The following is a 24,662-nucleotide window of genomic DNA, read 5'->3' as shown; positions in this document are numbered from 1 at the left end:
AGCCTTATTTTACGACATACTTCCAAGTACTCTGCAATCTAATCCTTAATAATGGGCTCTAAACTCTTACCAATGGCAGAGGTCAGGCTATGTGGCCTATCATTTCCAATCTTCTGCCTCCCTCCATACTGAGATAGGGATTTTACATTCACCATTTTTCCGTCCTCCGAGACCCTCCTTGACTCCAGTGATTGCTGAAAGATCACCAACAATGCCTCCACAATCTCCTCAGCTGTCTCCTTCAGATCTCTGGGGACTGGTCTATCTGATTCAAGTTTATTTATCCACCTTCAGACCTTTCAGCATTCTTAGTACCTTCTCCTTGGTGATGGCCACCGCATTCACTCCTACCCTCTGACTCTTGAAGTTCTGGTATGCTGCTAGTATCTTCCACTATAAAGACTGATGGAAAGTGCCACCATTTCTTTGCTTCCCCCATACAACTTCACTGTCCAGTGGTCCAATAGCCACTCTTACCTTTTAGCTATCTAAAAAAACTCTTGAAAGCCTCTTTTATATTACTGACTGGCTTACCCTCATATTTCATCTTCTCCACCCCTAAATTCATATCGAGTTAACTTCTGCTACATTTTAAAGGCTTCTCAATCCTCTGGTTTCCCACTAATCCTCACTACATTGTATGTTTTCCCTTTTGCCTTTATGCTGTCATGGTTGCCATGGCCTCCCGTGAGTATGTTTCTTCTTCCTTTCTGCAGTGTCTCCCAACATAGCCCCAGAAACTCCTGCCATTGCTACTCCGACATCTTTCCTGCTGTGCTCCCCTTCCAATCAGCTCTGCCCTATAGTGGTTCCTTCACCTTAAGCTCCCGAATCAAGTTGCAATATACATCACCAAATCCAGAACTGCTGGCACCCTCGTGGGATCTATCACAAGCTGCTCAAAAAAAACCAACTCATCAACATTCCATGAATTCCCATTCTTGAGATCTACAACTGTGATTTTCCCAGACCATCTATATATTGAAGTTCCCAAATGATTACTGTAATATTGCCTTTTCTATCTCCTGATTTATTTTCTGTCCCACATACTGACTATTGCTAGGTGGTTTGTATTTCACTCCAGTGAGGATTTCTTTTCCATTGTAGTTCTTAGTCTTTACCTACACAAATTCTATGCCTTCTGACCCTAAATCGATTGCAAGTTTTATAATTTTATTCTTACTACCAAGGCAATCTGACCACCCTCTACCTGGCCTTGCGATAGGATGTGTATGCTTGGATATTTAGTTCCCAGCTCCAATCCCCTTGCAGCCATGTCTCTATCATACCCATCAAACTGCACTAAAAGCTCAAGTATGTTGCTCTTACGTTGCACACGTTTAAGTACAACAGCTGAGGTTACCAACCCCTTTCTCATCGCTATTCCTTTATCTGCTGTGCTCTATAAGTTAGATCCGTGGCCCTTTCCAAACTCTAATTATTTGTTCTAGAAACTTCAATACCTTCTCCAGAGTCCTCCTGCCATTTAACTTTTTCCATAATTTTCCATGCAACTGAAGCTTCCCCATCCACCCCCCCCCCAAGAAAAATTAGAAGAATTAAAACCTACTTTAAATCCTGTTTAATAAGTAACCTGACACCTTTGACTCCACCAAACCTAGATATCTGACTTGAGTCCATCTTGAACATTTGGCCTGATCACCTTTAGCTGTCCCAATCCGCTAACAGCCAAATCCCAAAAGATGGCCACCTTATTTCCAACAGAAAACACCCTTTTGTGGGTTGTGTGGACACTGTCAGTGCAGACTACCTGTAGTTGGCTTTGAATCAAGGGCTATTCAGAGTTGACCCCATTGGTGCCTGCAGTTGCATGTAGGCCCAGACTGGGTGAGGGGCAGCAGATTTCTTTCCCATGTCAGTGAATCCTGATGGGGTGTTTTTAAAAACCACAATCAATAATGGTTGCCTTGGTCACCATCCCCAGGACCGGTTTCCAGTTCCAGATTTAATTCACTGAATTGAAACCCCACCATGGGTCATAGTGGGATTTGAACCAGTGTCCCAGATCATTAGTTTCTAGGATTACAAACACCCTCTCACTCTGCTACCATCTGCTTTGGCAAGGGGTCGGGTGTACAGCCAGTAACATATTACTGCTGCAGGAAGGATACTATTAAATTGGAGAGAGTGCAGAAAAGATTTACCATGATGTTACCAGGATGCGGGTTTAGTTATAAGGACAAGCTAAATAGGCTAGGACTTTTTTCCTCAGTGGTGGAGGTGGTTGAGGGGTGACCATATTGAGTTTATAAAATCATGAAGGGCTTATGTAAGGTGAACAGCAAAAGGTCTTCTCCTCAGGGTAGGGGAGTCAAAATTAGAGATCATAGGTATAAGGTAACAGGGGAAAGATTTTAAAAAGGACCCAAGAGGCAACTTTTTCAAAAAGTGGTACATGGAACGAGATACCAGAGAAAGTGGTGCAGCGAGTACAGTTAAAACATTTAAAAGACATTGAGACAGGGACATGGACAGGAAAGATTTATAGGGATATGGGCCAAGTACAGGCTAATATGACTAATTTAGTTGGGAAATTTGGTCGGCATAGATGAGTTGGGCAGAAGGGTCTGTTTCATGCTATATGATTCTATGACTTGTCCCACCTCACCTCAATCAAACTCAAATTCCATGCCAATAATCTCTACCCCATACAGACAGATGACCTATTCCTTTCCACTCCCAACAGAAACTCTGAAACCTCCCCTCACCCCCAGATCCAATCTTCTGCTCATCCTCCAACCAGACCTCAAAACGGCCTGCTATTCTGCATCAAAGCTTAAAGAACAGGCCGCAATGGAAGCAGCAGACTTCAAAAACAGAAGAATAATAAATGGGCATTATGCAATGTGATGACTGCCAGATGGATCTGTTCAGATGATAATCAGAAGTTCTGGTTCAATATATTTACTTTCGTTAGAGGAAAAGTTACGCTTCAGCGCACCCGTATAAAGCTGATACACTTCCTCTGCAAGTAGATAAAGATCCCAAACAACAGCTCAGAGAACTTAATTTGAAATATTTGTATCTCATACTGTGACCAGTATTGGGAAAGAATGTGTCAAATAAGATGCCAATGATAACTGTCATTATTTAAGCATCAGCAAAACAGCAGATTCAGAGTTAAATGTTAATATCCAAAAGTTGCTGAATGTGCTGGGATGACGGTTAAACCATTATTTTTGAGAAAATGACACTGTCTCAATGCAGTGGACAGCGTTAAGTTGCTGTATTTGCACATTGGATATATACTAAACCCACTATATGTGCTTCAGGAGAGAAATTACAAGCATATGTCTCCTATTAACAATGTGATGTGTTAATGACTGTCAATTAGGCTCTTTGGCACCAAACATGAGGAAAAAGTATGCGAAAATATTCTAGGTTTTCAAATCAGCAATATTTGAATAAATGTGATTTTTGAATAGCTTTTCCTTTGATTCCTCTTTGCTCTTTCTTTACATGATTGGATATTATACTCAACCCCTTTAATTCATGTTTCTCTTCATACGTCCACTGTTTATTTCCCAATTATTAAACTTCATTGATTAAAGGGATAATGTCTGGAGTTGTCTATTCATTTAAGCCTCATATGCTCTGTTTCCCTCACTGATCATTAACAGCAATTTATTTAATAACTTGTCAAGGAATAAACCTTCAAGTTTAAGAGTATAGAGGGTGTTTTACAAATGCCCATCCATATGAAAGTACAGTCCACTGTGTTTATCGAACTATAAAACAGTCAAGGTCCAATATTTTGATAGAAAAGGAGAATACCAACAGTAAACTCCCACAATCATTGTCTTTTTTACTTAAAGCTTGTTGCTACAGAAAACTAACCAGTGCTACCTCTATCTTGGAAAGGAAAATAACGAGGTGAAAGATCTCACCCCATATTGATTGACAACCATTAGAGCTCAAGACCTGGCTCAATTCGCCTGTTGGTCAAAATCAAAGTAATCACCTTTAAATTATAAGAAAAATAACCAACATTTTTGAATAGCACTTCTTATGGATTCTCAATTGTACAGCAGCTCTTTGACAGGACACACAAAAGCAATAATGTTAAGTGTGCTCCCTTTTTGGCATAAGTTTTTTTTAATACTTGGGGAAAGGTGAGGAGAGTGGGATGGGAAGAGAAGGAGAGAGGGGTTGGGGAGATTGGGATAAAAAAGGGTGGGATGATTAGGAGAAAGGGACAGAGACAGAGGAAGAGACAGAGGAAGAGAAGAGAAAGACCGAGAAAGAAAATAAAGGTGAAAAAAAAAGCAGAAGAAAAGGAAACAGAAGTATGCAAGCTAAGAGGAAACAGGAAATCAAATAAAGAAACAGGAAAATTGGTTTTTGAGGGTATATTTCATTTTTTTAGCAAATTTCTAAGTAGGAACTAAACTAACCAAGCAGGGTATAATGTTAAATCAAGACTAATAGTAGAAACACTGCTCCTCCTTTTTAAATAACAACATAATTAATTCCTCAGAACAATCAGCTAGAAGCAACTGAAAAATAAGTGCCACATCAGTCACCCCCATACTAAGTGTAATCTGAAATTTGAATGCATAGTTGATCCCTCTTAGAAAGAGTTATGACCACATCTGAGGATAACGATGATGTCAAAATTATTTAAGGATCTCAGAGTTTTGATGAGGTTCTAGCAGATTCTATGAGTGCAACAGTCAGAAGAAGTGAAAACACCATGCAACCTGCACAATGCTCAAGTGAGGAAGCGATCAGGTCTCTTTCTGAAACACTATAATTTCAAACTTCAGTTGAAAAAAGCATCAGCATTTCATAAGTTTGCTAACTGTTCATTCACTATAGCATATACATCAGAATTTCCCACTCAGATTTATAACTTTAACTATAGAATGTGGGAAATCAAATTAAGAAAAATATTCCATCATTGGAATGAGCCAAATCATCAGTTTAAAAGATTATGCCCATCCAATCTAATGGTCAGTGCAGTGTTTAGAAATTAGACTTTGAATAAAATAATGTTCAACAATTGCACTTATCTACTGATTTTTCAATAAGCCAGTTTGAATTGGCTGAATAGCAGCTCTTTCAAAAAAAGAAGTGACTGGGGCAAATGTATGGTACGCAAAATTAAGCCACAAAGAATGGAAAATCACGTTTGCCCTATCTGTGCCAAATAAACCAGAAAAGCTCATGGTGCAGGTGGCAATAGATTGGCCTGAATAAAAGACTGCTTCCTGTTAGCCAGCCAGAGAACAGATTAGTAAGATCGAATGAGTGGTGTGCCACAGACTTCAAAGGTCTCAATTTTTTTTTTAACCAACGGACAGAAGTTATAGGTGCTAAACTTGATGATGAGTCAAGGACAGGTAAGATAACCACCTAATGAAGGAGCAAGCGCTCCGAAAGCTAACGTTTCTAAATAATCCTGTTGGACTATAACCTGGTATTGTGATTTTTTTAACCTTGTACACACCAGTCCAACACCGGCACCTCCAAATCAAGAGGTAAGAAAATAAGCTGTGAGGAAGCAAATATAAAAAGATACTGAGTGGACAAGTATGTGGCAAAAGCAGTATACTGTGGGAAACTGGTACAGTTTGGCAAAAGAATGAATAATATTATCAAAGTCAAGAGAGATTGCAGAGCTCTGAGATACAGAGTGTCTGGGAATCTTAGCACACGAATTGTAAAAGTCGTTACACCGGCAAACAAACCAAAGCAGGAAAGCTAACATGATGTCATCCTGAATGAAAATTTTAAGAACTGCTGATGTTGGAAATCTCAAACAAAAACAGAAGGAAATTGCAGGGCCTCTAACTTCCCACAACATCCGAGGATACACTTGATCAGGTGCCGGAGATTTATCCACCTTTATATTTTAAAACCTCCAATACTTGCTCTTCTCTAATGTGAATATATTTATTCCTCCCCACACCCACTGAGTTCTCTAACCTTCCATTTCTTTCGCCACAGTAAAAACTGTCACAAAATAGTCATTCAATATCTCTCCCATTTCCTAAGGCTCAACACAAAGACACCCATATTGATCTTTAAAGGGTCTGATTTTCTCTCTAGTTGCCCTTTTGTTCTTTATGTACTTGTAGAATCTCTTTGGATTATCCTTAATTTTATCTGCCAGGGCTGTCATATCCTCTCTTTGCCTTCCTGAAGTCCCTCTTAAGAATCGCTCTACGCTTTTTGTACCCTTCAAGAGATTCATTTGGTCCCAGCTATCTATATCTAAGGTACGATTCTTCGTTATTCTTGACTAGAACTTCATTTCTTTATTCATCCATTGTTCCCTAATCTTACCATCCTTACCTTTTACTGTAACAGGAAGATCCTTTCACAGACATTATCACTATGACATTATCCCAACACCCCCCCCCCAGCTAAACTAAAATAATTAGAGATACATAATATCTGCAAAAGTATTTTATATAACTATTTTCTGTCAAACCATATACATACAACTAAAAAAGATTGTTTGCTACATGTTAAGTTCTTCTACTGATCTAGATTGTTAAAGTAGGTGGTTGAAGGAAGAAAAATCACCTTGGGCTTTGCAAGTCAGTAATTAATTTGAGTGACAATTTTGCCCTATCAAACTCACAAAATCAATGTTTCACAAAGGTGTACAATAATAGTCAATATATTTAGAAGACCAAAAGGGCATACAATAGATATCTGTAGTATAGTGAACAACATTTGGCTTTGATCAACTAAAAATGAACATCACACCTATTGACCTACTGATCCGGTGAAACCCAGTTCTGACGGCTTACTTAAAGACACTTGCCATTGGAAAACTGGGTTGTATTTTCAAAGATTATTATGGTGTGCTTTAAATGCCAACTCAAGCTAACAAGCTAGTGTAGTTTATCATAAGAAACACTTAATACATAATTAGAAATGTGTTACCTCCAGAATTATCAATCACATTTATAAAGTCAACCTTGCACTTTGCAAGGGTACTTGTAAACTTTTACAACTTAAACATTTTAGCAAAAGAGCCATAATTTAAGCTTGTTCAGTATTTGTTAAAAACTGCATCAAAATCAACAGAAGATTCCTTTCAATTTGTGCACTTCTCAGGTTACTTTTAGTTACTTGCAAATATCATTGTAGTGCAAATCCACAAAGAACAAAAGCAAAAGTTGCTGGAAGAATTCAAGTCAGGCAACATCTCCGGAGAGAAACCGAGTTAATGTTTTCATTGGAGCTTGATTTGAAAGTGCTGATGAAAGGTAATTGATTTAAAATGTTAACTTTGTTTTTGTTCAGATCTTGCCTATCTTGTTGAGTTTTCCAACATTATGTTCTTGTTTCTTATTTCAGATTTTCAGCACTTGCAATGATCTTTGCATAAAAGCAAAATAAAGTTCAATTTTGAACACAAGTTGTAAAGCCAGCTAATTAATTGCTGAGAGTTTTCACGACTCCAATTTCTTACATTGCTTATTGCCCCCACTACTTGTACATCCTGAGTTTTCCCCTTTTAGTTTAATGGGACTGATTTGTAATAGTATTTAATCTGCCTGACACTGGTCGTAACACATCCTCACCTCCTTTGCTGACATCCTACCCTCCCAGTAACCGATCCATAGGCTAGTCCTCACGAATGAATCTAACCATACTGCATTGGTCAGCAATTCAAATGCGAAGGGCACCACAATCAAGCCTGAACTAATCTTCATGTTACATTCACATTTTTGCAGACATTCCTGAACAGTAATGAAGATTCAAAATACGTTTTTAATCCCCTTCACATAAAGTGGAATACACATGCAGCTAAATTTTGGGGCGGCACGGTGGCTCGGTGGTTAGCACTGATGCCTCACAGCACCAGGGTCCCCAGTTCAATTCCGGCCTTGGGTGACTGTCTGTGTGGAATTTGCTAATTCTCCCAGTGTCTGTGTGCGTTTCTTCCGGGTGCTCTGGTTTCCTCCCACAGTCCAAAGATGTGCAGGTTGGGTGAATTGGCCATGCTAAACTGCCCATAGTGTTCGGTGCATTGGTTAGAGTGAAATGGGTCTGGGTGGGTTACTCTTCGGAAGGTCGGTGTGGACAGGTTGGGCCAAAGGGCCTGTTTCCACACTGTAGGGAGTCTAATCTAAATTGCCCAGAGTGTTCAGCGATGTATAGGTTAGGTGCATTAGTCATGGGAAATGCAGGGTTAAAGGAATGCGGTAGGGGGATGGGGATGGGTATGGGTATGGGGTTGGATGCTCTTTAGATGGTTAGCGTGGACTTGTTGTGCCGAATGTCTTGTTTCCATACTGTAGGGATTCTATGGAATCTATCATCTGATCTAAACCAAGAATACATGTTTCTGCTCAGTGTGTACCACTTTAAAAAAGCTATTGCTGTCAACATTTGGAGACCTTTGCTCAGTTTAACAGAAGCAAATAATATTTCAAGTAGAAACAGAAAATTAAGAAAACACAACTTAGCTGAAGTATTTTGGGAACTTCCAGGAAAAAACTCCGCTAAATATTTGTAAAATGCAGAGCAGCAAAGTACTTGCAAAATTACAGCAAATGAAAATATTACAAATGCAGTATTTCTCACAGAAGTTTACCAATAAAAATAACATGGTTAAAATAAGGCTCAAGTCCCAAAAAAAGCTCAAATATCAAACCTTTGCTGAAGATTCCTTGTGATCTCCGAGACCATCCTGTAGGAATGAATGGAGATGACAGATGAGCTGCGGCGCTTCTCAGACACCAGAGGACTTTGGGATGCAAGTTGACGACCTGTGAAATGTCTTGCTTCTGACATGCAGTTACACCTTTAGGAACTAGGCTTTAAAGAACTGTTACGCTTACTGGGCAAGACAGAAAGCTTGACAATAATGCATTTAAAAATCTGTGTACCAGCAAACAGTTTGATATGAGAGAAATGGTTTTTCTAACTCGTGTAGGTATATCATTTAAATCTAAGTCTAATATTGTTTTTCATGACTGTGGTGCATATATTAACTATCTTGCTAATTTACATTAATGTACAAACCAATTACAGAAGAAACCCCCCAGAAATGCAGCATTACAATAAAATTTAAAGTAAAAATGTTTGTATTAACAAATATGCACAACTTCAAGTAAGTTAACTATATGTTTAAATTTGATTACATTATAGAACACTGTTTCCCATGTAAGTATACTAAGTGAACAATTAACTTCAATGCAAAAAAATGTTAATTTTGTAAATAGGTGCAGCTCAACAAACCACAATGGGCTCTTTAACCTCCCTCCAGTGCACTGCATCCAGGAATTGGAACTTACAGCTCGAAGTTTCAACCCACTGCAAATTCAAGGATTCGTGGGGGTTCATCTACATTAAAATAAATACAGCAAACGAAGCAAGGAAGCATCTGCCCTGATTCTTCTATTAGGATACACCCAGGTTTCGTGCTGCGTAGAATGCCATCGGCCCTCTTGGCTGGAAGGCGGGCTTTGCTGCCATATCTGCTTTTCCTAAGGCAGGTTTCAAAAGGCTGGCACCCCCAAGGGAAAATAAACCCACGAAGGGAAGATACTAACAACAGCTGCATGCTGACAGAATTTACACAACTACAGGAGATCTGATCACCAAGGAGATATTAAGACTTTAATGGAATCCCCTCCATTACTTCCTTCCTAGAAGGTACGAATTGGTAGAATGCTCATCAGCAGGCCTCATGAATCCAGAGGTATCCGGTAATTCTGAACAACTCCCAAGATTCTTCAGCGCTGAAACACTCTTCACTCTCAGTGCTGGCACCTCGTTTGCGACTCCACTTTGAAGCTATTTTGCTTGTAGCATTATTGCTCTCCAAAAACTGACCACTTAATACAATTTTGAGGCACTTCGGAGAAAAATATTCTTGCATTTTCCTCTTACTATTTACAATTTTCGCTAGGTCCTTGAAGCCTTTTATATAAAATTTGCTTATTAAAAAGTCCAATAAAGAAAATGAATGCATTTTCTATTTAAAAGAAACCTCCAGAGGCTCCACTGTGCACCTTGTATCACTTGAAGGAAGACGAATATTTCCAGAAAACCGGTATTCCAAATAGGACAGCCTAATATTGACGGTGCCTTCCTTAGGCTATACTAACCTTTACAGTAGTGGAATGTGACGGTGAAGAGTGGGAATCAAGCTTGCGTCGTTTTTGTTCTGAAACAGAAGAAGTATAACAGTCATTATGTTGCTACATTCTAGTTGCTGATTCCTGCACATTGCAAATGTAAAAAAGTTACTTAAAAAAACTACTCTTTACACAGTTCTCCTTAGCTATATTCGAAATACATTTTTTAATTGGTATCAATATTTATTGTTTACAAACAAAATACAGAGCTGATAGATATTTTCCACGTCATGAAACATCACAATAGGAAGGAGACAACTAAGAAAATTATAGATGCCTCAGTGATTGTGTAAGTTCTTGTGGAAATTCGCTGTCAAGAAGTTACCTGAAGACGTGAGTTAATTTTTCTTTTAAAAAATTCTGAAGAGAACTGTAAACCAAGTCTCATCAAATCTGGTTCAGACTCAATACTTCATTTCTGTCTTATGGTCATCAAGTCAAAATTTTGTTTTGTCCAAATTTCAAATACAATAGACATGACTCAATTGTCTGAACCTTTACAGAAAGACCAAGAAAAGGGCAATATTGAAAGGATTTAGAAGTCTGTCAAGAGTTTGCACTTTGTTCTCATATTTTACCTCATTGCGGATTAGATTGAGCATCACCCACTTGCATAATAACTGTAACATCCATGAGATGGTCCTGTTACACAATTTACAGCGATCACCCATTTGTCCTTGTTTGTTATCAAACTTTAATGAGTTGTTTGCACACTTGGTGGTAATGATGGGTGGTATTTGTACACTTGTGAATGGGTTAAGACTGCTAAATATTGACTTTGAAGAAATGTACACTCTTTAAAATTACGACACGTTTTTTTACAACAAAATGGACAAAATAGACAGTGACAGAACCACCATGGTGAAATGCAGACAGTCTGGTATTTTTCGACAAGTTGAATACCAAACAGTCAGATACTTCACCCTCTGAAATAGGCTTCTGACAAATGTACTAAATTTAAATAAGTTATAAATCTTTTTAGAAGGGATGTACCTGGGTAAAGAGGACATCCTGCCATATAGAGAAGTGGAGTAGGGTATAAATAGAAACATCTAAATGAGGCAGATCATAGTCAATCTCAGCCTCCTGGGATTTGCTCGGTCTCATCAATTTGAGGATGATTCTGTTACCACATACTTGTCTTTGAATCAATTCACCATGGGTTTGATTCCCACTTCAAAAAGGTGAGCATTTCATATTGTTTAGTCATTTCAGTGAAGATCCAAGAGATGTGTTCCAAATGAGACATTAAATAAACGAGACCTTATCTATCCTGATTGATACTTGTACAGCGTCACATAATAAATCAAAGGTTTTGTATCAGATCTGGCTAATGTTTATTCTTTCCCTAATATTATTACAAAGAGATATCTGGGCTAAATTAGTTTATACCTGCTGCTTCAATTTTTCTGTTCATTCTAGTTGCTGAGTTTTCCTCTATGTTAGCAAAGTCAGGTTGGCATGTTATATATGTTAGAACAGTAATCACATTTGAAAAGTATTTAATTGGCTGTGATTTGCTTTTTGATATGACAAGGTTGTAAAAGTTACAGTGTAAAGACACATTCCTTTCCTAGTTCAAGAGCATAGAGTCTGATTGCACCATCTCATGGATGAAGAGTGTCTGATTTATCGCCATTCTCAATGCTGGATTTGCATTTTCACACTTCAACAAATTCAGCACAGTCTTCCAGTGAAAGGTATTATGTTTTCATGATTTTACCTATAAACTTATTGCTTTATTTTCGATAATGTCAAAAATGACATATTGTAAGTTTCTTAGAAGCACTAGCAAAATTCATCAAATGAAGTAACTCACCTCTGCCAAATCCTATGAATGTTGTTTGCATGACAGGCAAAATCCCACAGCAAGTCATGAAACAGCCATGTTACAAAACAAGGACAAGTACTTTGCTGTAGGAATCAGTACTACATCAATCTTATTACTTGCTTAAGATCTTTAAACAGCTTTAAAATAAAGTAGAAGGCAGTATCTTTTCAACTTACCCCTCTCAGACTCTGAAGATTCTGAACGTGGAACTGGGGACTTCAAGGACCCAGCAGCTGTTTTTTCTCCTTTAGTGCCTGTGTGACTTTCTTTGGATTTGGCTTCCTTTAGTGCATCTCTCTCCTTGGATGGTTCCTTTTCTTTCTCCTTTTCCGAGTGTGGCTTTGCTTCAGGACAACTGGATGTCGACCTGGATTTATCATCCTTTGCTGTTTTCTCTTCCTTCCTGATTTTCTCTTTCTCCTTCTCTTTTTCAGCTTTTGGTGTTTTCTCCTTGGTCTCCCGTACTTTTTCCTCTTTGTTTGCCCGTTCTTCTTTCAACTTCTCCTTTGCATCTTTAACTGTTGTTTTTGCCTCTGGAGGGACAGCTGGAATGGTCTTCTCCTTGTCTCTTTCTTTCCCACTTTTTTCTTTTTCTTCCTTCTCTTTTGTTACTTTGTTGCTGGAAAAAAAACGTAAAGTACATCAAAATAGTTCCCACATTATATACTGGTTAATGCACTATGCACGAGTGGATGACTATCTTTTGTGAAAACTCAGTTTCACCTGGAACACAGAAAATAGCAGTAGGCCATTCAGCTCACCAAGGCCACCAATATGCAACAGGATCACAGCAGATCCTCTATCTCAACATCAGACTTCTGTTTTCTTCCCATGACACCTTTAGTTTGACAGTGATTTTTGAGATTTGTAGCTCAGGTTCCCCGTGGCTAATTACTGGAGAAAGTGAAGTCACATGGTGTTCTAGCTAGGTGGATGAAGAACTAGTTGAGCAACAGGAGACAGAGTAGTTGAAGGGAATTTCTTGAAATGGAGTAAGACAACCAGTGGTGTTCCACAGGGATATGTACTGGGGCCACTGTTATTTGTGAGATACATAAATGATCTGGAAGAGTGCATTGTTGGTCTGATCAGTAAGTTGGCAGATGGCATGAAGATTGGTGGAATAACAGAAAGCATAGGGGACTGTTAAAGAATACTGGAGAGTTAGGTGGAGATTACTTGCTGGGCCGAAGGGCCTGTTTCCACACTGTAAGTAATCTAATATAAAAAAAAGTGACAGATGGAGTTCAATCCAGGCAAATGTGAAGTAATGCATTTTGGCAAGTCCAATTCTGGAGCGAACTATACTGTAAGCGGAAGAGCCTTGGGAAAAGTTAATGAGCAGAGAGATCTGGGAGTTCAGGTCCATGTACCCTGAAGGTGGCTGCACAGTTAGATAGAGTGACCAAGGCGGCATATGGTATGCTTGCCTTCATCGGACGGAGTATTGAGTACAAGAGCTGGCAGGTCATGTTAAAATTGTACAAGACTTTGATTTGGCCGCATTTAGAATACTGTGTACAGTTTTGATGGTCACATTACCAAAAGGATGTAGTCGCTTTGAGAGGGTGCAAAGAAGATTTATGAGGGTGTTGCCTGGTATGGAAGGTGCTAGCTATGAAGCGAGGTTGAGTAGGTTAGGATTGATTTTATTAGAAAAAAGGAGATTGAGGGGGGACCTGATTAAGGTCTACAAAATCATGAAGGGTACAGACAGGGTGGATAGAGATAAGCTTTCTCCCAGGGTGAGGGATTCAATAACGAGAGATCATGCGTTCAAGGTGAGAGGTGAAAAGTTTAAGGGGGATACATGCGGAAAAGTACTTTACACAGAGGGTGGTAGGTGCCTGGAACGTGTTACCTGCAGAGGTAGCAGAGGCAGGTACAGTAGATTCATTTAAGTTGAGTCTGGACAGATGCATGAGTAGGTGGGGAGGAGAGGGATACAGATGTTTAGGAATTGGGCGATAGGTTTAGACAGTGGATTTGGATCAGTTCAGGCTTGGAAGGGCGAAGAGCCTGTTTCTGGGCATAAATTTTCTTTGTTCTTTGATGTTGCGTGGAGTGGAGGGATTGAGATATAAAAATATACTGAAAAGGCTAGGATCTTTTCCACTGGAGCGTGAGAGGTGGAGGACTAACCTTATTGAGGTTTATAAAATCATGAAGGGCATAGATAAGGTGGATGACAAGGATCTTTTTTGAGGGTGGGGGATTTCAAAATTAGGGGGCATATTTTTAAGTTGAGAGGACAAAGATTTAGAAAGGATAGAAGCGGAAACTTCTTTTAAAAAAATCAAAAGTGATTTGTTTGTGGAAAGAACTGCTAGACAAAGTGGTGGATGCAGGTACCGTTACAACGTTTCAGTGACATTTGGATAAGTTCATGAAAAGGAAAAGGTTTGGAGGGATATGGGCCGAGCATCGGCAGGTGAGACTAGTATGGGAACATGGTTGGACCAAAGTGTCTGTTCCAATGCTGTATGACTCTATAACTCTAAACCCCAATCAAGAAATTTCTCTTTAATTCAATCCTAAATGATAGCTTACTTCAAAAATAATTTATAACAGGGAGCACATTGAGATTCCTACGTGATGAGCTATCATTAAATAAAACGTATCAGCAATTCCAGTGTAAAGTCAAATTCTTACCTATTTACAGCATTACTTCCATTGCTGGCTGTGACTTTGGGTGTTGCATTAGCAGCTTTGTTAGTAACTTTAATGGCACTCTGAGATTTCTCCTTCAGTTTATCTGCTAAAAGAATAAAATAGAACAGACATTTCAGTTCATTCCATTCAAGATGGGAGTCTTGTTTTGCAAGTTCATACAGGTATACGAAGAAGTTTTAAAAAGGCAAAACTCAAACATATATATACTCCATATCTATACTTAATCAGAAATTATTCCCAAACAATCAATTTATTTTGATACATGAAGATGAAGTCTTTAAAGAAAAGAAACAAATAGCCTCAGCAGCTGGACAATCACTGTGGACTAAGGGCATTGACCCTGCGACAGGGTGACCTGCTGCTGCTTCTTCAGATGGGTGTGGACACGTCTAAGCTTGTTTGAAATCCTGGGCCCAATGTCTTCCATCTACAGGAAGTTAATCTGGCTCCCAGTATCTCCAGGAAATCCAGTCTCCTTCAAATGCACCCAAAAACTTGACTCATCACTATACAAATCAACTTGGATCTGAAACAAAATGAGCAGAAGGCCATTTCACCTCATCAGCCTATTCGGCCATTCAATGGGTTTATGACTAATCTGCGATTTAAGTTCTTTAACTGCCTTCATTTCATATCAAATACTCAGGATTCACACAAAGAATTTACAACTTAGCCCAAGTTAAAGATAAATTACTGATAATTTTCCCCTCCATTTCTCCCCTGAAGGCACCACAGAATTTGGCTGCAGTCATCAATTGTCCCATAAAGCCCTGATAAGCTGCATTTAACATTGTAAAGCTGCTTTTCCAAGGGTACTTAATCACAGTGGACCTCACTGTGAACCTTTATCCAATCTTTATCCAATATCCATAAATATGTGCTGTTTGATAGGAAAGACTGGCTTTTGACCACTAAGCATATATGCAACAAAAGAAGCTCATAAGACTGAGGTCACCAAACTCAATGAGATGAAGAATTATACTAGCCCCATAAATATTTTTCCTGAATTACAAATCTGATGAAATCTTGAACAAAGATGATTAGTTGGTTGAGTTTTAATTGGCATAATCAGTCAAGCAATTGTAAATACCAGTCTCCTCATTTGTGCCTTCTTCTGCTTTAGCTGCATTGGTAGTTGCTGCAGCAGGTTGTGTGACTGTGCCTGGTCCATTTTGAACTGTTGCAGGCGTTGTACTCCTTGCTGGGGGATCTTTGTGGTGGAATTCATTTTCAGGAACCATGTATGGTTTCCTACTTTTCAACTGGCCAGAATAGCTGCAAGTCGCACAAAGTGTTAAACAAGCAAAGAAAAAATATCTTGACAGACAACCATCAATGGAGTTACAAAATAACGAACAACTATTCAATTTGCATGCTTGAAAATAAAAGCATTAATTGTTGAATGAAAATCTCATACGCAATGTGGAGCTTCTCAAAGCACTTTAAGGAATCATATCTGATACCCAAACATAGCTCATTTTGAATGAGTGTGGCAGAATGGCACAGCTTTCAACTTTTCTAGAATTCCCAGAGGCATCGTGAAGCAGCCGCCCCAGTACTGTCTACATTCTGATTGATTTGACTTAGGTCACTCATCTCAGCTAAGTCTTCAAAAGTAGCTGAATTCGAACAAGTCTTATCTCTGAAAGATTTTATAATCCCATTTGCGAAAGGGTACAAAACACTCACTATATTCTTCAAACCAAACAAAAAACTAAAGCGCTCTGAATTTTTGTATAATAGAAATTTAAATGTACAATACACATTAAATTTGCTGTATTTGTTCTCGATTTATAACCCTTTAAATGCGTCAAGATTTGGCTTAGCAAAAATCTAAATAAAGTCCAGATGCTGACTCAAAATTCTCCAAGATGGCTAGGTCAGGTTTGGTCACTGTGCAAATAGACAGGTTGAAAATATTGTAACCAATTAGGCTGCTGGAAAGCAAACTGCACTGTTCTGCCATTAATTGCCCAAAGTTAAATATCACTCAGAAATAATTGAAAGAAATAAGAGACTGCTGAAGGGGAACCAACAAAACAAAAATCAAAACCGTATAAGCCACTTGATTGAGGTTCAAATAATAAAAAGTATTTGAAACATACTGAAAGTACACATAATTGCAATTTTTTGGCAAAATATGATTTTATAGATCAATTTTCTGTCACTGAGTGAATACTAAATATTGAAAATACTATTTAACATCTTTACATGGAATAACAGAGCCACCTAGTGTTAAACATACACAGGATCATTTCTCCCTCCAGGATTTTCTTCCCTTCCTTCTCCTAAAACGGCAAATATACAAGAACACAGATCTAACAATTTGCAGTATACTTCCAGGAATCATCTACATGACCATTCTTTGCATTTGAGATGAGGTAATACCAGAAAACTTTATCATGATCAATGGTCAAACGTGATCTCAACAAATCTAGCACATCTAGCCTGACTTAATTTTCTCCTTGCACCTCGCTGCTGAAAGGCTGAGATGAGCTAGATCAACATTAACCAGTAAAAAAAACACGAGCCTATCTGGTTTGAACGACCTAGTACCAAGCAGTTCGGTTACCCATGACACCAAAGGGCATTCCAGACACATAGTTAACAGAAAGCTGCGCATTCAGAACGTGTATCAAATCAAACATCAACAATTCTTACTGTTTTGAGGCTTATGCTCAGGTAAGAAGATACAAGTCCATAAATGACAGCATTGATGACACCTCAACATAACTGTAATGGCTGGGAAGTACTATGAGACAGCTCAAGTTACAAAAGGGGCTATTTAAAGGTAATACTTTAACATCAGGTTTTCAGTTTTCTCTGGATCACAGTGACTGTTTGCTTTTATAGTTATTCCAAGACTAAAGCTCAGATAAACATTGCAATGATCAAAAATTTCATATAGGCCAAACTAACAAAAAAACGGCATTAAAATGCAATTTTAGCCTCTTAGACATAAAAACGACAAGATATATGATGTTACAAAAGGCTTAAAAAATTTAAAAGACAAAATATGCCAAGAAAAAGTAAGACACTTTTGCCCTTTTGAATTTAGATTGGGACAGAACAGCTTCATGTACATGGATTTTTATATAGATAATCCACCACTCTTTTACCAATAGAAGGACTTATTGAATTATGAGAACAGGCTTCACATTTAATCCTTGGCTTGCGCCAAGTTGATAAATTTCAAGTTTTGTTTAAAAAGTGGGCTTGCTACCCCTGGAATATAAAAAGGCAATTTACAAAAGTACATTCTCATCCTTGCAGTTGCTAAGAAATATGATCTTTAAAATGGCTTTACTTGGCTCACCCAGGTTAAGCTGCAGTTTCACATTTAGAAGTTTTATTTCAAATCTAAATTGCCTGGTTCATTGCAGCAAATTCAACTCACTCAGTAATTCAATAACCATTAATGCAGCACATATATTTGCTCAGTGACCTGGAAACTTCACACCAATGATTCCAAAAAGATAAATTGTATTTAGTTTTTTTTTAAACTGGATTGTTCAGCAAAATTTTCAAACAATTACTTTCTACCTCAGCAGGAAGTGCATGCAGTCACAAACTGTGGAACTTAGAGTCTTAATTTCAAATTAAATTTTACTAAGACTCAATAAAGATAACGGCCCAAAAATTACAGTAAGAAGCCAACAAGCTGCACAAATTGTTTGTTGGTCATGTCATTCCAGTTTATGTTAGGTGTACGTAAATGTAAGGTGGAAGATGCATTCCATCCTCGCCAGGGCATTAGTGACTGGAATGAATAAGGAAAGAAACTTGGTATGACTTTCACCAATCAAATTTCACTACAAGGCTCAGAATCCTTCAAACTTAGGGGAAGTGATGGCCTAGTAATATTATCGGCAGACTGTTAAAATTCAGAGACCCAGGTAACATTCTCAGAACCCAGATTAAAATGTGCCATGAGGTGGTGGTGGAGGGGGTGGAGGGATCTGAATTCAATAAAATAATGGCGGAATTTCAGTTCTATTAAAATCTGGAATTAAGAGTTTATTGATGACCATGAAACTGTTGCCGATCATCACAAAACCTATCTGGTTCACTAATGTCCTTTAGAGAAGGGAACTGCTATCCTTACCTGGTCTGGCCAACATGTGACTCCAGACCCATAGCAATGTGGTTGACTCTTACCAGCTCACCACTTTTTCAAGGGCAATAGAGATGGGCAATAAATGCTGTCTTAGCCAGTGATGCCCTCAGCCCATCAATGAATTAAACAAAATTGAGAAATCAGTGTAAATTGGTAGCAAAGACATTATTTTAACTGGACTTGTAATCTAGAACCTGGGTTTGAATCCTACTATAGAAGACAGTGAAATCTGAATTCAATAAAAAATCTAGAATAAAAAGCATGTCTCATGGTGAACTTGAAACTACTGTTTACCGTCTACCAACACAGCCGGTTCACTAATATCCATCCAGGAAGGAACAGAAATTCAGTCAACTTTGATTGTTCCTTCAGCAGTTAGGGTGGGGCAATGCAATGCTCGCCTTGGGAGTAATAGGTATATCCCATTAATAAACATTAAAAATCCAGAGTCGAATGTCATACAGAATTAAACAAAGGGGATGAAAGTTTGGACAATAAAAAAAAACTTGAAAAATTTTCTTCTATTCATTGGTGGGATTTTTGCATTGCTAGTGGAACCGGGATTTATTGCCTATTCCTAGTTACCCTTGAGAAGGTGTTGGTGAGCGGTCTTCTATAACCACTGCAATGCATTTGGTGCAGCAATACACACAATGGTGGACAGGAGGGAATCCCAGGATTTTGACCCAGTGACCCTGACAGAACGACCAAATATGATCAATTGCTTGGATGGGAACCTTCAGTTGCCACAGTCCTTCTAGACGATACTGGTTGTGGGTTTGGTAGGTGCTATCTAAGCAATCTTGGTGAATTGCTGCAGCGCTTCATGTAGATGGTGCAAGTTACTACTCACAAATGGTGGAGGGATTAAATGTTTTTGGATGTGGTGGCAATCAACCAGCCAGCTTTGTCCTGTATGGTTTCAAGTTTCTTCAGTTGTATTAGAGCTGCACTCATCAAGAGAAATGCCTTATTTGTACCTTGTCGATTGTGGATAGGCTTAGACCAAAATATTCCAACAGTTAAAAGTCAAAGGAATAACACTTCACATTTACAATAATGAATTTTCAGTGACATGGGGCTCATTAGCAGTAATGAAATGATCATCTTATCATAACTTGCTGCAATGAATTTACTTTGCTTCTGCAGTGCAAGTACAGGAACTTTATGCCACTCAATGCATGAGGGTTCAGAGGGTAAAACACCATTGTTATCAGATAGCAAAGGAAAGATGCTTTCTGACAGCAATCAGTAAATTTCAGTGTTGAGCTGCAGCCTTTCCTGAACCTGAACTCACTTGTGGCACTTGGTCAGAAACAACAAGCAACATGAGACTCCCCTTAATTTTTCGCAATTTTTAGGTCATTAATTTAGATTTTCTCAGTTACTTTAATACTGGTATTAATCCATGCATGGCAAAAACTAATTCAATTCTAAGCTAACACAGCTGAGAACTCATGTCTAAAACATGAAACAGATATCTTTCATTGAACTACTTTGTATTAATTCACATTCATTTGATTTCACTTTGTTACCCCATAGCTAGAGCATAGAGATCAGGCCTTTTCTCCTTTTCTTCTTGACAAATTTTATGCACTCTTCGCTCCAATGCTTGACCTAGATTCAATACTTTGGGATACCAAGGGAGGACTTTAGTCAACACGATCAATATGTTCCGGATATGAACATACTCGCCAGTTTCAAGGCAGTGCACAGATGCCTAAAATAAAAAAAACAAGAGTTGGACAACAGCTTCTATATCTGGCTTACATTATTTGTATATACAACATATGCAGTATTTAAATATATTTACTCCTAGAGCCAGAGTTAAGTTTTGTTGAGCAAGCAGAAAGCAACCTGTACGGCCAAATGCAATACGTATAATCTGCCCAGCTCAGATTCATCCAATTTTTTAAAAAAGCCAGTTAAAGATCTTTGCAATGGATAATATTAAGTAGAGATATGAGTCAACAATAAAAAGGACAAACAAGGTGTTGCATTATGGTAGGGCAAACCAAGGCACGACTTCTACAAGTAATGGTGGGGCTGGAGGCCAGGGGTGGGGGCGTTGTTATAGAACAAAGAGATCTAGGGGTACAGGTTCACGCTCCTTGAAAGTAGAGTCACATGGAGACTGGGTGGTGAGGTGACTTTTGGAATGCTAGCTTTCATCTGTCAGGGCACTGAGTACAAGAGCTGGGACATCTTACTGCAGCTGTATCAGACATTGATAAGGCCACACTTGGAGTGCTGCATGCAGTTCTTGGTCACCCTAGTGTTGAAAGGATATAATTAAACTAGAAAGAGTGCAGAAAAGATTTACTAGGATGCTACTTGGACTGGAAGGTTTGATATATTAAAAAGGCACACTGAACCTCAACCTCTTCAAAACCCCACTAATTAAATAAAATTGAAGAAACATCTCATTCTTTCTGCTGATAATAAAACTGGCATGAAATAAAGCGACAGCTTATCTGAATTCAAGAAAACCTAATGTTTGTTCAGCAAATTTTCCCATAAGCAATAAAATTTCAAATAAGAAAAACTCACTACATTATTCTCTAATAAAACTTTTTTGTCAATCACACAAACACAAATAACTACATACCAAAAGTCACACTTCAGATCTCAACAAGAATACAATTCAAAGTCCCAAAATAAAAACTTTGCCCTCTGGTCCTAGACTTTCTTATGAAGAAAAACATCCCCTTCGCATTTACCCTGTCAAGCTCTTTAAAACTCCACAAGTTTCAACGAGATCACCTCTCATTCTTTTAAATTCCAGTGATTAAAGTCCCAACCTGTTTTAACTTTTGCTCAGAAAATAATTCCTCCATATCAGGGATCAGCCTATTGAACTTTTTTCTGAACTGCTTCCAATGAAATGACATATTTTAATACATAAGGGGACTAAACTGTTCACAACACCCCAAATGTGGTCTCACTAGCACCTTGTACACCTGCAGAAAGACCTGCACACTCATATTTTACATCCCCTTCAAACAAGGTCAATATCCCATGAGCCTTCCTGATGACCGCTACACCTGTGTGCTAGCTTTCTGAGTTTTGACTTTTTTATTTTAAAAGGAATCAAAGATTGGGAACATACATACAGAATCACTGCAAACGGTGAAATAGCAAACTGCTTCTGTGGAAAATCTATCGACATTTATCAAAGAAGAAATCTAATATTCCACCAATGCAAAGTTCATCTTTCATGGTCAAAGAATTATGACTAAGAAGTTGAATTGGAAAATCTCACTGATTTAACAAAAGAGAGAAACACTGTTGAAACTTGGTATCTTAAACTCATTAGGACAAATGCATGAATGCCAACTTTCAAATAGAGCAACAATTATCCCCACAGAAAAAGGGTACCAAATGGTTGGAAGATCGATTTTGATTAGTCAAGATGTTGCCATGGAAAACACAAAATATGATTGAATTCTAAGCATTTGTTTATTTCAAGAACAGCATGATCCCAGGACAATTTCCTTTTTCTTGAAGGAATCATGTCCCTCTGCATAAATATATGCAACTTCTAAAAACAGTGAGGAAGCCCATTGTGAGCTTGACTGAGATCTTAAGTTGTTCATGAACATAATTCTTAGCACACATGGGACTATTCAGCAATTGCAGTATCATACTGCACGTCAGACATAATATCTTGAGTTTTGTAAGTATGGGCTAGTTGAGTACAGTCATTATTCTATCTACTGTGAGCAGCAAAGTAATGTGCAGTTAAATATGACAGTCAGTCATAACAACATACAGTCTACATCCTTGCATCATACCAGCATTGAAATTCATATCGACATAACTCATTTCTGTGTGAGACAAAGTCATTTTGGCTTGACAACATTTCGTTAGTGAAAAGACTCATCTCTGCACAACAGCTCTTCCAGAATTATTGGATGTCGACTGGGCATTTCTATCATTTGCAATTTTCAAAACAAGGTGCAGAATATAATCCACTTTTTCACCATCTGCTACCAACCTATCCCAAACTCAGCTAATGTCAGCAGTGGCATATATTTTATTCATTCTAGGTGAACATTTATAAGAGGCAAAGCTTACTTTGGTTAATTTGTAATGCCATTTATGTACAACATGTCTGAAATTTTCATAATCTAATTGGTCAGCCTTGTTTCCTCCATCAAATCCACTTGCTCGTAATATTGTGAGAAACCCTGGGTAATTTCCACATTCCTAGAAAAGAGAAGAGAAAAAGAGCATAGAAGCTTAAAGCTGAGACAAAATGACAGATGGTTACATTGAAAACTCTTTGTTCACTAAGTGAGATGGGAACAAAGAAATAAACCACATCTAAAACATCATAAAAGATTACCTTATCATATATTGTTCTATCACTGTGCCATTTGGTGACCGTCTCCAACATGCTACAGAGAAACCTTCCGTACCGACTGGCCTCATTTTCTGTGCAACTTGCAACAGTATAAATAATGTCCGAAAAGACCTAAGCACAAGAAAATATGCCTTATAATTTGCAACACTTCAAAAGTAACAAAATTGATTTTTTTTTTTGAAAAGTTTTATTAAAGCTTTGTTACCCGATCGTAACACAGAAGTGTTGAAAAATTAGGTGTCTTCAGCTGATGAACTAATTCTACAAACTTAGCGCAGTAAACTGCATCTATAGCTGAGAAAATACACCTTGGGAAGATGCACAATTGGAGGAATTTTGTGATGGTCTCATTTTTGGTTGATTCTGAGGGAAAATATAAAACAAATATCATTAAACAGATGTCTTATAAATGAAGAAAATAACATGACAATCAAGAATTTGCACCTGCCTGAGAAAAATGTCCATTTTCAAATTAAATCTTATGTTAAATTTAATCAAATGGAGAAAATTCAACTCTAAATATACCAAAAATATAACAGTACAATCAAGTCAAATTAAAATCCCAGTCAATATGAAATCAAATGGTTTTGGCAATGGCTTGAAGATCTCTAAACTATAAAGGGGAAGGGCAGCCTTGCAGAGTGATAAAAGCATTCAAAACTCTGCCACTCATGTTCAAATTTGTGCCAAACCCCATTCTATACCTGGATCTACACTATGTTCTGCTAAAACACCAGATGAATCATCAATAACAACACATGCAAATGCACTACTTGGAAAAGCTAAATTAAAAGATAGTCAGCAATGATATATATTCATCACATCTTTCAGCCAAGGATCAGAAGATAAAGATGGAAACACTATTTACCAAGCGTAAGGAGCCAATATTATCTGAGCATTTTGAACCTTAGCAGGTACAAGTCTCATGGCTATATTTACTGTCTACATGCACTAGATCATAAAACAATTGATGTGAGAACTGCCAACGTTGCATTGCTGCAGTGTACTGATTTATCATGAAAGATTAAAACGGATTGTCATGTTAAAACTGGCATGCAGACACTGGTCATCAATGGCACCTTCCCAAACTACTGGCATTTTACTCAAAGATGAAGAAAGGTGACCATAAATGTGTCAAACTATATTGCAACCTCTTCTGGAAGAATGGTGAAAAAAGGATGCAAAAATCAAACAAGATTCAATTAGCTGTCAGAGTCTGCATATCCAGGTTACTCTAAATATTGCTTCGCAACTGAACGCTGCAAGATGGCTTTGAGATCCATGAAATTAAACACTGGGAGCTCCAAGCAACACTTGTGTAACGCAATCACCTGCAAGCTCCCCTCATCATCTTGACTTGGAAATATATTGCCATTCTTTCACTAAGGCTGGATAAAAATCCTGGTATTCCCTCCATAATGGCATTAAACCCATAGCAAATGGATTACAGCAGTTCAAGAAGGTAGCTCACCACCCTCTCTCAATAAATGCAATAAATGCTGGCCAGCCACAATGAATAAAAAACTGCATGATTCTGCACCAAATCTA

At 38.1% G+C, this 24,662-nt stretch overlaps 1 protein-coding gene across 2 annotated transcripts in view; it reads right to left on the bottom strand.

Annotated features, from left to right (window-relative positions):
• The window catches only part of thoc2 (THO complex 2), a 141,213-nt gene that overhangs the window by 19,618 nt on the left and 96,933 nt on the right, over positions 1–24,662 (bottom strand). For both annotated transcript variants that reach the window (XM_072595309.1, XM_072595310.1), the window contains 9 exons: positions 23,320–23,477; positions 23,097–23,225; positions 22,826–22,957; positions 20,284–20,468; positions 15,722–15,906; positions 14,611–14,716; positions 12,135–12,577; positions 10,098–10,156; positions 8,639–8,674 (listed from right to left, as the gene is read on the bottom strand). In XM_072595309.1, the coding sequence (XP_072451410.1) occupies positions 8,639–8,674; positions 10,098–10,156; positions 12,135–12,577; positions 14,611–14,716; positions 15,722–15,906; positions 20,284–20,468; positions 22,826–22,957; positions 23,097–23,225; positions 23,320–23,477 (1,433 nt within the window). The remainder of the gene's footprint in view (positions 1–8,638; positions 8,675–10,097; positions 10,157–12,134; positions 12,578–14,610; positions 14,717–15,721; positions 15,907–20,283; positions 20,469–22,825; positions 22,958–23,096; positions 23,226–23,319; positions 23,478–24,662) is intronic.

This window comes from Chiloscyllium punctatum, chromosome 25 (assembly GCF_047496795.1).
Source record: "Chiloscyllium punctatum isolate Juve2018m chromosome 25, sChiPun1.3, whole genome shotgun sequence".
Taxonomy (NCBI): Eukaryota; Metazoa; Chordata; class Chondrichthyes; order Orectolobiformes; family Hemiscylliidae; genus Chiloscyllium; species Chiloscyllium punctatum.
This window is presented reverse-complemented; position numbering and strand designations above follow the sequence as displayed.